At 49.5% G+C, this 16583-nt stretch overlaps 1 protein-coding gene and 1 long non-coding RNA gene across 5 annotated transcripts; one reads left to right on the top strand and one right to left on the bottom strand.

Moving 5' to 3' along the window:
* The first annotated feature begins 11 nt into the window (after window positions 1-11).
* Window positions 12-16220, top strand: LOC133627559 (uncharacterized). Of its 4 annotated transcripts, none has more exons than XR_009820278.1 (5): window positions 13-2750; window positions 7626-7716; window positions 7823-8024; window positions 8372-9603; window positions 11421-12422. It is a non-coding gene; the product is annotated as an uncharacterized LOC133627559 (long non-coding RNA). The 4 variants fall into 4 exon arrangements; XR_009820277.1 differs by having other exon boundaries at window positions 8347-9603; XR_009820276.1 differs by lacking the exon at window positions 11421-12422 and adding an exon at window positions 13969-16220 and having other exon boundaries at window positions 12-2750; window positions 7823-9603.
* Window positions 4464-14933, bottom strand: MAPK13 (mitogen-activated protein kinase 13). The gene is made up of 12 exons (XM_010196499.2): window positions 14754-14933; window positions 11916-12045; window positions 11490-11548; window positions 10309-10417; window positions 9273-9302; window positions 8816-8863; window positions 7742-7856; window positions 7385-7456; window positions 6870-6949; window positions 6328-6406; window positions 5052-5228; window positions 4464-4734 (listed from the first exon to the last, which is right to left on the bottom strand). Exons 1-12 carry the CDS (start codon window positions 14870-14872, stop codon window positions 4655-4657), a joined length of 1098 nt encoding a protein of 365 aa, XP_010194801.1. The 5' UTR covers window positions 14873-14933; the 3' UTR covers window positions 4464-4654.
* Window positions 16221-16583: the final 363 nt, after the last annotated feature.

Below are 16583 nucleotides of genomic sequence, written 5' to 3'. Positions count from 1 at the left end.
GGACGGAGGGAGCGTGGCTCCCCCTCTGCGGGGTTGGGGTTGGCCGGGGTTGGGGTGCAGGCAGCGGGTGTGTGTCCGGTGCTTTCCCGCTGGGAGCCCCCAGGCCGCTCGCATTTTTGCCCCAAGCCCATTGCGGTGTTCTCATCCCGCACCCGCTTTATTTTTGGCAAGAGGTTCCCGCACTAAAATGTGCCGGAGCGTCGCCAGAGCCCAAGCTGGCAGCACCCCCAGAGAGCCTGGAGCTTTACCGCCCTTGCAACATCAAACTCACGAGAAGAGCCCGTGTTTATTTCCTAGTGTGGTACTCGAGGTGCACACGGGCTCCTCAGGTGTGGAAGGGTGATGGAGTGGAAGGACAGCGGGAGAGAGGGAACGGAGAGGAAAGAGCAAGGAAGAAGTTCAATTTGCAGCTGAGTGGCGAGATAAGAACTGCAGAGGCTCCTACACTTATTTTTTTATAGAGCATACCACATAGTTGGGCATATGTAGCTCCCCCTCCCACTCAGATTGTGCAGAGTATTGCATAATGTTACCATCTGAATCGATAGAAGTAACTGAATTGTTTTCAAAGGGAAAAAAATGAATGCTATTTTCCCTCATTTACAATACAGCTATAAATCTGTTGTCTCTAACCGGTGATCTGAGAGCAGCCATGCCACAAGTGTGCTTCCCAAAGTACTCAGCTTGGACCAGAGCTTGTTGAAGCCTTAAGAGCATGGGGGAAAACGTGTTACTTACTGCTGAACTGTCCTGTGTGTCAGCACCTGAGCGCTTCTTTCTCTGTGTGCTTTTTAAAGAATCCACTGTTAACGTCTCAGAACTCAACAACTGATCCTGTTCTTGTCCTGCATGAAGAATAACCCAGTGAGGATTTAGAAAGAAAAGCCTCGGGGCTCACTGATTTACATCCCCTAACCCCAAAGGAGCAGCTGTGCAGCAGCAGCCTGCTGTCCCCTGAGGGCAAAACAAAACCAGGGGCCTTTCTGCTTCTGAGTTGGGAAGATAATGAAACAGTAAATACATTTCAACAACTGATGAGCAACTTCACTATCCCAGTTTCCTCTCCTGTATGTGACAGGTTAATTCTGCTTTAGCAGGAGGTTTTACCTGCTTTTTTTTCCCCCTAAACCACTTCTGGTGTATTTCTTTTCTTTTCAAATACGACAGACTTTTTGCCAACTGCCTCCTGGTTGGAAACTGCTCTACATGTGCACTGGAACTGGCTTCTTATAATCACGTTAGGTTCAGCCTGGCAAAGATTTGGAGCTGTGCTTAAGCATGTGAGTAGCCCCCTGAAGTTGAGTGGGATGGCACAAAGCGATGTACAGACGCCTCTGAAGGTGCTGGGCCGTGTGTCACAGCAGCCTGAAAATCTGCTGAGAAACACCATCCCTGAAAACACTTTCTAGAAGGATAAGCAGCAGAGTGATCCTGAAGCCATCCCCATGCCGTGGGTTTACACACCATCCCCAAGACAAGGGCGACTAATGGTTGCTGTAACAGCAAAACCTACATAGCCCACTCGTGTTCCCACTTGTTCTCACTGTCAGGAGCCCCCAGAGCCTCCTCTGTGCTCATCCTGTGGTCAGACACAGTTCCCAAAGGGCACCTCAGGTTACTCTTTAGAACTACAAGGGTTCCATTTCAGTGCCCAGTAGGCTGCTCAGTACAGGGCTATTGTCAAGAGGTTTTGTCCCTCAGCCAACATTACACTCCAGTACTCTTCAGGCCTGCCTCTCCCCTTGTGAAGAGGGGCAAGTCACACCCTAAATCCCCACGTAAAGCAGTTTATGAGCTGTCTGCAGGGGCAGATGCCTTGCTGAAGGAAAGCTCTCTGCTACAGAAGTCTCCATGGGTTTAATAATTTTTTCCTCCACAAAATGAACTTTTCAGACTCCTCCCTGCCCCTCTGTGTCCATGGCTCTGTACAGACATGAGGCCAGCCTGCCTCAGCCACAGCTCTGAGGTACCCCCCTGTGTGTTTGCACACACCACTGCTAACTACTAACCTTTATTTGACCAGAGCATAAAATATCTGCAGCTCTCAGAGATGTTTATGGCAGCAGCAGAGCTGCCCTCTGTTAAAGATTAGGCAGTGGCCACAGCAGCCAAGGCCAATGCCAGGTTCAAAAGGACAATATTCCAACTGCTGTTTGACTGCTGCAGCTGGAACATCTCCCTTCCATGGTTCAACACCAGTTGTCTCACAGGAAGAAGAAAGGATGGTCCTTTCCTCTCTTCAAACCAGAGGCAGCAGGACACCACTGCATGTCCCCCAGCCGAGCTCTTTGGGGCACTTTGCAACAAAACCATTGCATGTGAAGGGAATGGAGGGAACATCACAGTAGTGCCATGCTCACTGTCCCTACCTAAGAGCAGAGTGAGGCAAAGGGCTTGGACATGGCCCAGAGAGATAAGAGCCAGGAGAAACCATGTCTCATCAGCACAGAGCATCTGTGCAGCTGCAGTGGGATAACATCAGCACCATCCTATCAAAACGCTCCAGTTGCTGGAGGGCTGTTGTGCTGAGCCATGAGCTGCAGCAGAGACACAGACAAGAAGCACAACATCACTGTGTCTGGGTCCCAGGGGAGAAGAGAGCTCAGAAAATTGTGGTGATGTTACAGTTTTGAGGTCTGTGCAGCAAACTCAGATACCACTTCAGGCAAAGAAGATGAGGGAGCACTGCCAGTGTATGTCCTGGTGAAACCAATCCAGCATGACTCAGCAGCTACAGCAGGGGTGGAGAGGTGAGAAATGCTATGTGTATGACCAAACTCATCCACTTTTCTATAGCCCTGGGGACTGTGTGCTCTGGGCTCCTGTGCAGCAGACACTTGTCTCTGGGATGGATGTTGGGATGGACACCTCTGCAAGAGAGACCCATGGCAGCAGCCTGAGCTCCTGTGCAGCCTCTGTCAGACCACAGAGTCAGTCACAGCTCCCTTGCTGGTCAGGCATTTCTCCACACTAACATTAACACACAGCTCACACCTCTCCAGAGGTTTATCAGAGTCCATTCAAGAAAGCTAACACTTTCCATCCATCAGCAAAGCTGCAGGTAATGCCCAGTTTGAGAATCACACCTTACAGGCAGCTGGGTGCTTATGTCCTGCTCAGCAGAAGCAGAGCTCAGGCACCTCCACAAATGTTGCGTTAGCAATTAGCGTTTCCAGGACTGTAATTATTAACCAAAGTGATGGTTAAGGCAGTGTGTGACAGGCTGAGGGCTGCACTAATGCATATGTAAAGGGTTTTTGTGGGAGTGAAGCATTCTCATTCATAGTTCAGGCAGGAATAAAGGGGAAAAAACCAAATCCGTTCTGTAGAACTGCAGAGGGGGGATAAAAAGCCCCCAAAGGCTCCACTGCACTTTGGAAGCTTTGGCAATTGTTTAATATATGAGTGATGAGAACTTCTGAGCATAGAGGAGGAAGGGAAAAAGTCTCCAAAACACACTCTGATCTCCTGGTGCTGACACCACCAGTCAAGACTCAGGGCTGAAGCCACACAAGTGCATGTGGGCTGTAGGGCAAGAGGACAAGTGAGAGATGTCCAGAAGACCAAGATACATCAGAAAGATTGCTGAGCCAGATGTTTGTGTAATGAAAGTATCAGACTTGGGAGCTACTTTAGAGTGCCCCTTACTCCCCAAATCCTGCTCTGCCACATTTGCCATCCTGACATATCCCACCCTGGGGAGACATTTCACTTGTGTTCTGAAGCAGAAGCATTTCCATGCTCGTACCAGAGCCCAACCCACCAAGGCAAGAGCCTGCAGACAGACTGCTCTAATAACAACATCACAGCTGCTTTCAGATCCCATTCCCTTGTTTTGTTCTTCTCATTGTTTTTCATCTCTCCCCTGTTCTAATGGCAATAACGTTTCCAGCAAACACCCAGGTGTTTGGCTGGTGGCTTGGGCCATACTGCTGCATAGACATCAAAAACTGCCAGGCTTCAGATGGTGTCAGTGTACCTCAGAGTACATCCAGTACTTTAAAGATCAAAACACACTTTGAAATTTGAATGACTTTGCATGGTGTAGAACCAAAAGATGGAACAAACTTTCCCTGGAGGGAGGATCCAGGTGACTGTCTGGTTGGTCTGTGTGCTGAGAGCACAGACTGAGCCCATGATGGACTGGATGCCTGTGGTGCCCTGGAGCTGACATCATCCCAGCAGCCTCACTGGGCTGGATGCTGTTTCAGTGCTCAGGGGAAGGGGACTGGAGAAAGTCTTGTTACACTGAAATTCACTATTTCTGATTATTTAGCTTGGGACTCACTTCCCAGACAATTTTACCTTTTCCTTTACCTTATCCATAATTTATGTACTAAAACCTGTGCTTGGAAAGGCTAATGAGGAGGGAGCAGGGAAACCTCTGCTCTCTCAAGTGGATGAAAATGGAAAAAACCCAAGGAAACACCAGGTCACACTCTCCCAGTTCAAGTTTCAATGCGAATATATTTATCTTTTGTGTTGAAAACTCTCAGGGGTGCTTCCCCCCTTCACGAGAACAAAGTCCAGTGCTCACAGCACGGTGTCATCTTCCTGTTGGCACACAGGGAAGTCCCACAGGCTGGCCACCAGCTGAGCAGTGCGGGGTCTGTCCAATCAGTCACCCAGGAGAAGTGACTCTGGGTCACAGTCACTACAATGACATCCCACTTCGCTTCTTTGAGTCCTTACGTGCGATGGGGCTGAAGGACAAGATCTCCTTGTAAATGTGCTCTTGAAAAACAGAACAAAGCAACCGTGAGTGTGTGACTTGAGAAGACGGAAAGTTCGACTGTTACATGTGCAGAGAGGAGAGAGGTATCGAGGGGAGAGGATGTGGCAGGATATGCAAGAGACAAAGCAGAGAGGCAAAGAGAATCTGTCTGAAGAGCTCGAGGGATCTTTGCTGAATGCATAAGAGGAAGGCAAGAGAAATGTGCATGATCATCAAGGCAGCAGCAGGCAACCGCAGCTTTACTCAGCGTGTGCACAGGAAAGAGAGAGGGGCAGGAAAGTCCCGTGTTAGACAGGAACTTCAAAGAAAAACTTACTTCTCCACTCATCTATTGAAAGCTTTTCATGTTCCAGAGAATCATCATAGGGCTGTTGGGCTTCTGTCTCCTCCTCGACGTCTCGGAACTGGTCGAAATAGGGGTGAGCCAAAGCCTCTGTCGCCGTAAGGCGCTTCTCCACGTCCAGCTGCAGCATCTTGTCCAGCAGGTCCACTGCTGTAGGAGGAGACACCAACAGGGCTAAGGAAGGTGTGATGGACAACAGGCATCGTGTGCATGAACCCTACAAGTGATGGGATTAGTGTTCCCAGTCCTGTATTCTCCAGACCTGAAAATGAAAGTGATCCCTCAACCTGGCCAAGGGAGCGCAGAGCTCCCTTCAGTGGGGACACAAAGTGAGAGCTTCATGGAGCTCTCACTAACAGAACTGGAGATGTAAACTGGGCAGAAATGACAAATTAGTCTCGAATAAGCCTTGCTGCAGAGATGGAGCTGTGAGAACATGAAGAGCAAGCCAGTAACTTTAAGGTGTCCTTCAGTTTTAATCATTTGCTTTCACTCTGAGCCTGCAACTCAAAGCAGTCTTAACACGAGCAATCGATACAGAAATCTATACATCCCTGGTAAACAGGAAGGCAGGAGACTCAGATACCAACCAGACTCTCAGCCCTGTTTCCCCTTGGTTTTAACAGCTTAATGCTTTTTTCCCCTCTTGGCTTTTAGAAGAGTTTTGCTCGCTCTCACCTCTAATCTACTTGGGAACAGAGCTCCTTGTCAGAGATTGATTTTACCCTGAAAATTGCCCATCTCAACTGCCTGTTAAGTATCAACAGATCCAGGTGTTCAACAAACAGATACTAAGCTGTACTAAAAAAAAACCCAACCCAGCTGGAGTGGACTGTGGGGCTCTCAGCAAGTCTCAGTGGACTGTGATGCCTTAGATGTGGGGCTAGGAAATCATAATGAATGAAGAGGAGCTTGTTGGTACAAGAGGCAGAAGGTTCTCTCTTCCTTCAACACTGTGTGTTACAGGCTGTGTCATTTAAAAATAAATAACTAACAGAAGATAATTCATACTAGAAAAATGAATGAAGAAAAACCAAAGTAAATGGCCAAGAACAGCAGAACATCACCACTGTAACACCAATAAAGAATCATTTGGCTTTTAATTAGCACATATTTGGCCTGGGGAGGGGCAGGGGCACAACCTGCAAGGGAGAAAGTAGTAAGAGATTATGAGAAAGAGGAGAAATAAGATTGGAGCTGTGACTCCTTTCCAGCTGTGAAAACTTGAGAAGCACTAGAGGTGACTTACCCTGAGGATTGGCTTTGGGGAAAAGCACAGACAAATCCTTCTTGGGGTTTTTAGGAAGGGACTTGATGTAATTCTTAGCCTGAAAGGGAAAGAAGAGCACATTTACTGCAAGTGGACAACTGTGAGGGGGCTGGGAATATAGCTCTTGGGTCTCACAGCTCAGATGAGCAAAGGCAAATGAAAAGAGCAGCAAATCATCCCAGATGTCACATTTCAGTGACCAGATTGCAAGGAACTATTTTTATCAACTGAGGTACAGAAATCTCCCTGCTTGAAGGACCAAAGTGGAGAACAGAGGAGGTTGGTGCTTTGCTGGGGGTCAGACACCTCACCCGAGAGCCCCTGCAGTCCCCACCAGTTCCCAGCACAACACCAAATCCATCAGATATGCCACCAGCAAAGAGAAACATCTCCCCTGCCAGGGGGAAAAGGCTGCAGCTGCTCCTCCTCACAGCAGCCCCCATCTCAAAGACACAGCCAAGGTCACCTCTCCCCACCACACCTCTGTCAGCCAGACCCAAACCCACAGCGACTCTTCTTACCGCCTTGTCCTCCAGCTTCTCCACAAAGTCTTCTCCTGGATATCCCGTTACTTTCAGGATCTGAGTCAGCTGATCCAGGTCTGGCAGGCTGTGTTAAAGATCATCCATCTGGGAGGGAGCCCTGGACACCCTCACAGCTCAGCCTGTGGGATGGGTGCTGGAGAGCCCCAGACACGTGGGACCCACAAGTAGGTTGTGATACAAACCCAACAGAGCTGCACTAGCAGAGACCCAGCCTGGCAAAAAGAGCTCCAAGGCTTTTTTAGGTTCTTTCCTGAGAGTGCCATCTCCATCAATGGTTAATTTTGTTGGCACAACTGCCAGGACATCTGCCTGTGCACATCCTTCCCCCCATCTTCTCTGTTTTCCTCACCAAAAAGATGGGTCCCTGTGATTATCTCCTGGTAAACCAGACTGACACCTATTTTTCCAGTAGCCTCATTCATAAAAGCCCTGTCACACACCCCAAGAATTCTTAACTCCCCCCAGGGAAAAGGTTCAGCTTGAAAGGATACAGTCTCTTCCTTTGAACAGCGTTTTCCCAGTCAGCATTTCTGCCATGATGCAGCCAATAGACCAGATATCCACTGTGCAGAGGGGAAAAGAAAGGAAAACAGGACTGTAAAAAGGCAGCAACAATTTCTAGGGCTTTTGCTTTCTTTGTTGCTTGCAGCAAGCACCAATTTCAATCCCATTTTCCACCCTCTCCTGTTCTTTCTATGCTGCTGAAATCTCTGCTGCCATCATTTCCCGCAGGCACTAGATCTGGGAGTTGTGCAACAGCTTTGGGACTCCCTCTGATCCAGGGGACACTGATGATCAACAAGAAAAGCCTCTGGAGAATTAGGTGAGGTTTGCCCCACGCTGCTCACCTGTCTGGTTGTAATGCATCCAGTTCAGAATGACCTCTGGGGCTCTGTACCAGCGTGTGACCACGTAGCCTGTCATTTCAGCATCAGCGTGTCTGGCCAAGCCAAAATCCAAGATCTGTAGTTCACCAAAGGAAGAGAGAGAAGGAAAGGCAGGAAAGAAAAGAGAAATCCTACAGGCAAGTGAGAATCTGCTTCCAGGAGGAAAGGAGGTAGATCCCATTGGATAATAATGAAGCTCCAGCTATACCACAGCCACCCACGGGATGGTTCAGAGAAGTAACAGGTTTGTCTTAATCCCGCTGTAAATTGCAAGCCAGCTGCAAAACCAGTTGTTGTGGAAAGACCCTGCCAAAAGGATCAGTGCTGTGTGCTAGCTGGAAGGTCATTTCCTTTCCTGATGCTTAAGTTTCATCTCTGTAAGCTTTATTTAATTGAGTTGTGCTGTAAGCTGGCAGCAAAGGCATCTCCCAGGCCACCATGACTCACTCTTTTAATGAGAACACCTTGTAGCTGACAGGGGATGGCCTTGCCCTCAGTACTGGAGATAAACATAGCTTGAGACAACCTTTACAGCTTTTCCTAGAGCCATTTCCCCTTTCCTCCAGCCATTCCCTATGATATACATTTCAGCCAAAGGCCTGCTAGGGCACTGCACCAGCGAGCTGCCAGCAACCACTTCGGAGCAATCCTCAAAACATCTTTGTCTGGAGTCACAACCATCATGTCAGTGAGAACCAAAGGGTAACTGTGGCTGAATCCAGTTACCCATCAGGGATTGCTCACCCAATGCAAGTGTTGCTCAGCAGTACTGAATTTACTTAGGAAGTCGTTAGGAGCTGCTGTGCCGCAGGAGTGACGGCGACAGGATGTTCATTCCAAGTCTTGGACCATGATTCAGCAAGTTACATCAGCAGGTGAGTATTTCCCACTGCCTGCAACCACTGAGTAACAAAACACCTCCAATTGTGTCTCAGAAGGCAAGAGGAAACATGACAGTGCCAAATTCCTGCTGGCAGGGCAGTTCCTTCACGATCTGATGTGTTATGTGCTACCAAGTGCTGCTTTTCCACCTACCTTGAGCTGACAGTCTTCATTCACAGCCAAGTTGCCTGGCTTCAGGTCCTACAACAGGCAAGAGCAGACAATAAGGATATTTTCATTTGCAACATATCCACACGAACTGCAGCCAAACCTCTGCTCCCCTTTGATGGGGTCCCATCACATCCTGAGCCAGCAGACACCACACTTGCCACATTCTACAGCTTTACATTACTATTTCTTTTTTTCTGAAACAGTTCTGCTTCCAAAAGCAGCCCAAAATGCTTCTCAGCTCATCAAAAATTACAGCATTTCCTCAAAATGCTGCACAAAGGAGCAAATCCAAACACACACGTGGCAAAGGAGGGCAAAGAGGGAGGACGCCAGAGAGACCTCAGAGCAGACAAGGCTCTTAGTGGCTTAACAACCGTACAACCAAGCAGTGTTTCTCCTAAACAGACACAAATCAGAGTAAGAGCACACCTGAACTTACCCTATGGACGATGCCAGCTGAGTGAATATACTGCAAGAAAAAGAGGAGCCACAATGTGAGCACCAGCAGACAAGATCTTCTGTTCTCCAGCAGAGAAACAACAGCTACAAACAAGAACTTGCTGAGAACACAAGTCTGCAGCCCACTGTGGGTCCCCAGCCCCCAGGGCAGCAGATTGGAAAGAAATCTCTGGACTGAATTTCCGACAGCATTTGCAATGATATTGGCAGTGGAAAGAAGAGACCCAGAGCAGAAGAGGAGATGTGGAGCTATAGCTCCTTGGAGCAAGGACACTAATAGCTTCAAAGTCCCAAAGGCATCGAGATTACAGGTCAGTAAACAACATGAAAACTTTGTTATTTTGGGGTATTAAACCACATGAAAAAAAAATCTCATCATTTCAACATCAGATTGCAAAAGCTGGCTGCTATCACACCAGTTAAACCCTCTGTGTGTTCTTCCTCTTTTATTTAAACTCAAGCTAATAATGATCTGGGGGACAATGTTATGGAGGCACACTCATTCCTGCCTGTGAGCTGCTGCTCTGCCACAGAATGTTACTGAGGGCAGTATCTCAAGACACTGTCTCTACATCCCAAGGGTTGCAGCAACTGCTTTCTGCTCCCCCAAAGCCTGTTACAGCAGCATGTTCCTTCCTGATCCCATTGAATAGAAAATGACCCCCTCTCTCTTCTCCTCTGAGAAGGAATTCGCTGTCAGGAATTCAGCAGAAGTTGCCCTTGCTGCCAGCCTCTTGCTTTCTAGGCAGAGCTTTGCTAAGGGTTTTGACAAGTCAAAGAGCAATGCAACCACTGTCATGGAGAAAGCATCACAAGGTCTGTGACTGTCAACTGACAGACATCAACAGTCATTTTATTGATGTGTGCTAGAACAAGGGCAGTCCAACAGCACACATCTGTTGTCAGGGGATGCCACAACTGCCCCAAATCTTCCTATATAGTGTTAGGAGGGGGTTTAGTTATGGTCAACCCAGAGGAGACACAAGGAGTCACTAAACTCCTCCAGACCCACCTACCTTTAGCCCTTTCAGCATTTGGTAGACCAGGTACTGGATCTTTTCATCACTGAATTCATGTCCCATGATCTTTTGTAAGTCTGTCCGCATGTATGGCATCACCAGGTAGCTAAAAGGCAGTAAGACAAGGCCCTGAGTGTAGAAGGAAAACAGGGAGCCAGACTAAGCCTTCTTCTCACTTGGGGTTGGGTTTTTTTGGCTCTGTAGCTTGCTGTAACTACAAGAAGCTGTGACACTGCTCCTGGCTCACTAGCACAGCCTGCAGTGACATTGGGACTTCAATCTGCTCTGAAAGGTGCTTTTTCTCCTCTCCTTAAATTGGGTATCTGATGGCAAAAACAAGGCTCTTCCAAGCCTTAACAATCCTGAATTAGTTTACTTTAGACCTCGAGCAATATTCAATTCCAGAAGGCTTTAAACCATCTGGGAGCTGAAACATCTTGTGCAGCTTTACAGAGTCTTGCAAAACTGCTGTGTTGGCTCCCAAGTTCATCTTTGTAGCGTTCTCCAGCTCTGCCTCGGAAGACAACATCTATCTTTCTCCAGCCTTTGGCCTGCCTGCTGAGACTGCTAATTAGTTGAGGGTTTTCCAGCAGGAACTGCTCTGAGAACCTTCAAACACTTTTCCTGGAGGCTGCTAAATACTCAGACATCAGCCAGAAACCCAGAGCCAGGCACATGCTGCTTGTGGCCAAGGATGGGGAAGGGAAAACGCCTCGTCCAACCTGACCATCCACACTGAGGGAAACACCAAAGGAAAAAACATAGAACAGCCAGAATTAAGATGGAAAGAAAGGCAGATCTTTAAAATCCTCAGTTTAATTACTCCAGGGCCTGACAAAAACTCTCTCAGTGTGAGTGCAGCCTCTTTGCTCAGCCATCCCACAGGCACAGATCATGCTACACATGATGTGGTGCCTCTTCATGACATACACTGGCCTGTACCTACCGGCTTCTCCTGGCCATAGGAGTTGTTTGTGTGTTTTAGCTGCGGGAACTGACTTGTGCTTTTGATTCTCCTCACTGTCTGGGGATGGCTGGCTGTAGTCTGGCCTCTTTTCAACTCAGTCTGTGTGTCTGCACCTTAACCTGCCCTGTTACCCTGTCACTAGATCACAGAATCTGCTGTCTGGGGCCCTGTGGCTGAGTCTAGACAGGGTGGACATGAGCTTCCAACTTACAAGTCCTGGAATCCCTGGTAGGAGCTGGCAGAGGTGAAGACATCGAGCAGCCCAATAACCTGATGGAGAAAAGAAGTCCACGTTTAAACCTGGAAAGTGTTTAATGTGCACGTGGGACTGGCAGCAGCTCCCACACACACATGGGTGAGCATCATGAACTCCATCTGAGGAATCCAGGGACTCCTTGCTATGCTACACAGCTGCTTTTCATCTTACTAATTTACAGGAGCACCCATTACACATCTGCTTCAGCCTGGTGCCAACTGGGCGCAGCAGACAGTGAGCAGTTAAACCCCGAGACTGCCTGCACGTGCCAAGCACCAGGACCTCTCAATTAAAAGAGGTGATGCCACCAGAAAGGACTTGCTCCCAGGTGGCAAGAAGATCCCCCCTTGTTTCAGCAGAAACAGAAGAACGAGCACTCACGTTCTCATGTTGCATGTGCTTGAGCAGCATGAGCTCTCTGTACGCTCTCTTGGCAAAGATCTCGGTCTGGAACGGGCGGCAAAGCTTCTTGATAGCCACTTTCTCCCCTGTCTTCTTGTCTATGGCTGAACTATGGAGGAACAAGTAAAACCCAGTCCTATCAGCAGGATGCTTTAACATATTTTGCAATACTAAAGGTCTTTTAGAGAAGAGCCCATCCTGGAGCTCACAGAAGAAAAGCAAAGGAAGGAGCCCTGAGAAACCCCGTGAGGCTCTGCACACATGGATGTTACTCTGAATGACTTTGGGCCTCAGCCTCTTTGGAGGACCAGGTGTGACACCAAGCAAAGCCTTAGAGGCTCATATTTATCCCCCTTAACCTGCAGAAAAGAGCTGGAGCTGTGAGAAGAGGGAAACACAAAAGGTTGAAGATCAGGATTAGTTCTAACTCTGCCTTCTCCTTCCCTAACACACAAAGATAAAGGAATAAAGCAACTTCTGCTTTGCCATCTGCCTATAGGTTGTTGTCTTTTAAGGTTCATCAAGTCACGTCTGTCGTATTCTAGAGCAGACAGTGGATGTCACACACTGCAAACACAGGCTGCTGGTATTAGTTCTCCTGCATTGGGGATCTTTGATGCTAGACATGTGCTTTTGTGTCAAAGCAGTCTGGCTGGAAATGAGAGTGTTAAAAAGGTAACAAGAAGCTGGTACAACAGCTATGGCTGGAGAGGTGATGTGTTATTCCCTCTGGTCATGTCTGCTGCTCGCAGCTGGACAGGGCGATCCTGCAATGCTTTCTCTGCTTCTGGAGGTTCTCTGATCAGATTGCAAAGGCTGCTCCAGGTTTCACCAGATAAGGAGTGAGGAGGAAGGTTCTCAGGCAGAACCATTACCTCAGTAATTCAGGGTTCTCAGTGTTTTCCAGAGAGGTGTCATTGCACCACAGGGGTTCTGTCAGCCCCTCACTGCAAACCTTACACATCTCCTCCACAGCTTTCTCCAACAGTCAGCCACAGGTGATCAGTTGTGGTGTGTCCTCCAGCAGCCTGGGCTATCAACAGCTCTCATTATCCTCCCCAATACCACCAGGCTCTTGGACATTTCAATTCCCTTCTAAGTTGTATGTGATGAGAGCAAAACACACCTTATCCTTTGGGAGCTTTGGTATGGTGGCTTTTTCATCACTGCACTCATCTGGGAAAAGCAAAGGAAGTGCAGGAACAGCTATGTGAGGCTGAAGATGCCATGGGATACTTAAGACAGCAAAGACTTGTCTCGAGTTCAGGACTTCAGCAGGTGGGGACAGCACAGCACAAAGTTTTCCCAGCACAGGAAGGGCTGGAGCCTGGGATGGGATGGGGCAGTCAGAGCTGTGTCCCTGCCTCAGCTGGCAGAGATCAGGGCTTGGAGGGGTCAGAGGATTCTCCTTCCACTATTCCATTTAGCTGGAAGCCAAATCACTACAGATTTTGACTGAAGAAACAGATCTTTGCTGTTATTCCCCAGTTTCTCAGCTGCTAGAGGAGGTGTAAAATCCGGCAGCTCGGAGTAACTGTGCTTCGAAAGCTTCCCAGCCGTCCCCAGCAGAGGACAGCAAACCCTCGCTCCACAGGTTCCCCCCCTGCCTAGCACACGAATCGGCACCGAGCCCTCCCTGCCGAGCCCTGTCCCTACCATACAGCTCTTGGCTTCCCCGAGACCTCCAAAGGGGCCGAGGCTTTCACAGGGACCAGGAAAAGATTTGTTACTGTTGGTTGTGTTTTTCTGTCGGGCAGGGAATCTTTGCAAGGATTTCCCTCGTCCTTTTTTTTTGGTCTTGTCTTTTTTTCTTTTAGTCTTTCTGCTTTATGATAAAGCCCAGAAAAAGCCCCCTGGGAAAATACTTTAAAACTCGAGGTTAGTCTTGTGCTATTGCAGCATTTCTCAGAAGCTGAAATGCATCTGGACAGCAAAGTGGGGAAGGGGCACAGCCAGGGGCAGCCCCAGGGCACAGACAGACTTTGCCCAACACCCACAAAATGGGACACACCTTTATTATTTTTTTCCCCAGCTCGGTGTGTTATGAAACAAGGGCTCAGCTCAGATCCCATCGATGGGCTGCTTCATGTTTAACCTGCCAAAGACTCACTCGCCTCCTCCAGTTCACCAGAGTGCACCAAGACAATCTGCCCTCTGCCTCCTCTCACTACAGCCACCTTTGCCCAGCTCATTAATTAACAGCAGCTCGTGCTGCTCCCTTCATAGCTTGAGGATTATCAGCCAGGAGGGAAGTCTGTTACTGATCCTGCTTTACAATAACTTCTATCTATTTTAAGAATTCAAGCTGGAAGCAGTATCAAGGCAGAGGTCATACTGGTCAGCTCCTTTCCCCAGGCAGCCCAGCAGCAGCCTCAAGGACACACTGCAACCACTCCTCTTCCAGTACCCACCTCTGCCATCACCTACAGATTGCTCTCAGACCCCCACGTATTTTCCCCCCAACTTTGCTGCCAGACAGGAGCCTTAATGCAAGGTGAAGACCAAGCCAGACCCAAACCAGACATGAAGGTGACACTTTGAAGTGCACCCAGGACCTCCCTGCTCCTCCCAAGGCTGCCCCCCGAGCTGAGCTCGGATGGGAAACGCTGCCCTTGCTGCCCACCCAGGCTGACCACAGGAACAGCTCAGTTTCTTCAAGTGACCAAGTCTCTAAACCGCTGCCAGAGCAGGAGGCAAACCACCCTTCATCACACATGCAAATGGCCTTTCCTAATGGAGGGGTGCTGACAAGTGCCTCCTCGTTTCCCCTCATTCCACCCCCAGCTCGCCCCGCGGAGCAGCCGGGACCCCACTCACCACACGGAGCCGTAGGCGCCAGAGCCCACCGGCTGCAGGGACGTGTATCTCCTGGGCAGCTCCCAGAGGGTTTTGTTCACCTCCTGTCTGTAGAAGAGTCTTCTCCTTGCGATGTTCATCGCCCGGCGGGTGCGAGACTGCCACCCCCCCAGAGTCCTGGAGTCCGGGAGGGCTCCTGGGGCGGGAGCGGGCCAGCGAGGCCTCCTGCGCTGCTAAAAAAGGCTCCAAGGAGTTTCCTTCTCCGTTTTCAGCTGTTGCGAGCGTGAAGGGACATGTCTTTGGGCCCTCCTCCCTCCGCCTCCACATGGGCAGAGGTGAGGCATCAGGCTGCCCGACACGCCTCGTGCAGGTGCCTCTGGACTCTGCGACAGGAGGCGAGGGCCCAGCCCTGGCGCGGGCACACCTCCGGCAGCCCTGTCAGCACCCACAGCTCGTGCCTCCTGCTGCCACCCGCTGAGAAATGTCCTGCTGGGGCTCCCAGGGCCCCTCGTGAACTCCCTGCTCTGAACAAGCTGATGAGTAAGGACTTGTCGAGCTGGGGAATCTGGGGGATGAGCCACAGTGCCTCGTCAGCCTCGCAGGGACATTCATCTCTCCAGCTGATGCAGGACAGCTCCAGGCTCGTGAGGAATGACACCAGGGGTTACATCCACAGTACAGCGAGGAACAACGAGGATTTTCTCCCAAGCCTGGCTTCCCAGTGGGGCTGGAAATGGTGAGAGCCAGCTGAGGTTCTCCACAGCGGTGGGACAACCTTGGGACTGTTCAGGCCTCAGCTCTGTTGGGTCTGGTGTCATCTCCTGCAGCAGGTCCAACCCATTCTTGGGTCTTCTCGGACAACATAAAGCCTGAGTTCACTGTCTGGCCAGGCCAGAACTGCAAACCCAGCCTGTGGAAAGGTCCATTCCTGGTAAGCTGGGATTATCTCTGTGTTTTTCTCCAGCTCTCAGCAGCTCTGGGAAGTTAGGTACATCCTACCTGCTCCCCAGAGGAAGTGACTAACCTGTCCTTACCCAGCTGGCCCAGCAGCCCCCAACCCTGCCCACAGCCTCTGCTCCTGCCATACCTGTCACCTGCAAAGCTCTGCCTGCTCCCAGCACGTCCCTGCAGCAACAACCAGGGTACCTGATAAACAGGAATTACAGAAAAGGCACCATCAGGGCTTTAAGAACAGACTCATTTTACCAGCTTAGGGGCAACCCCTGTGACACACATCAGCACTGCCCTTCACATTTTTCAAACAGCCACAAGCAGCTCTGCTGTTTGATACAACAAACTGAGGACAAGTTGCCGCGGCAATTTTTCACCCTGTTTTATGATGTCTATGTAAATGAGCCCTGGCTGTGGCTACAGCCCGCTCAGGAAATGAGCTGGCCACTGGTTCTATAAATACACCTCTGACAAGAGGTGTTGCAGCAGACACTCCTGGTCCATCAGCCAAGGTGTAACTCGATTGTTATTTTATGGACACAGCTCTTGCTCAACTCCGCGTGCACACGCTGGTTGTCAGCACACAATTAAGGTCTGAAGAGCCAGCCAAGGACTCTGCTGTAGAAAGATGAATTAATTCAGGTGAGTGATTCAAAGCAAATAGGAAACTTTGAGTTAAGTGACTGGATTTTGTCAGGGTAGTTTATTCCCCCCCCCCCATCCAATTTTCACAGGTTTGGGTTTTTTAGTCTAACCAGGATACACTGTGAGAACATTCTAGATTTGTCTGTCTTGTGTGGTCTGGAGGGGTTTTTTCCCTCCTAGAAAACAGGAAATGACAGGTCCTGTTGAGGCCTTTTCCCCTCTCAATTTGTACCAACGTAAGCAGTTACAACAAGC

This window comes from Colius striatus, chromosome 22 (assembly GCF_028858725.1).
Source record: "Colius striatus isolate bColStr4 chromosome 22, bColStr4.1.hap1, whole genome shotgun sequence".
NCBI lineage: Eukaryota > Metazoa > Chordata > Aves > Coliiformes > Coliidae > Colius > Colius striatus.
This window is presented reverse-complemented; position numbering and strand designations above follow the sequence as displayed.

Bases quoted from the DNA above. Each gene is read 5' to 3' on its own strand.
- MAPK13 (XM_010196499.2), bottom strand. From the start codon at position 14,872: ATGAACATCGCAAGGAGAAGACTCTTCTACAGACAGGAGGTGAACAAA. The intron at 11,549-11,915 runs GTGAGTGCTCGT...TTTCTCCATCAG, and splicing joins AGCACATGCAACATGAGAAC to GTTATTGGGCTGCTCGATGT. The intron at 7,857-8,815 runs GTAGGTGGAAAA...GGTGAACTACAG, and splicing joins ATGAAGACTGTCAGCTCAAG to ATCTTGGATTTTGGCTTGGC.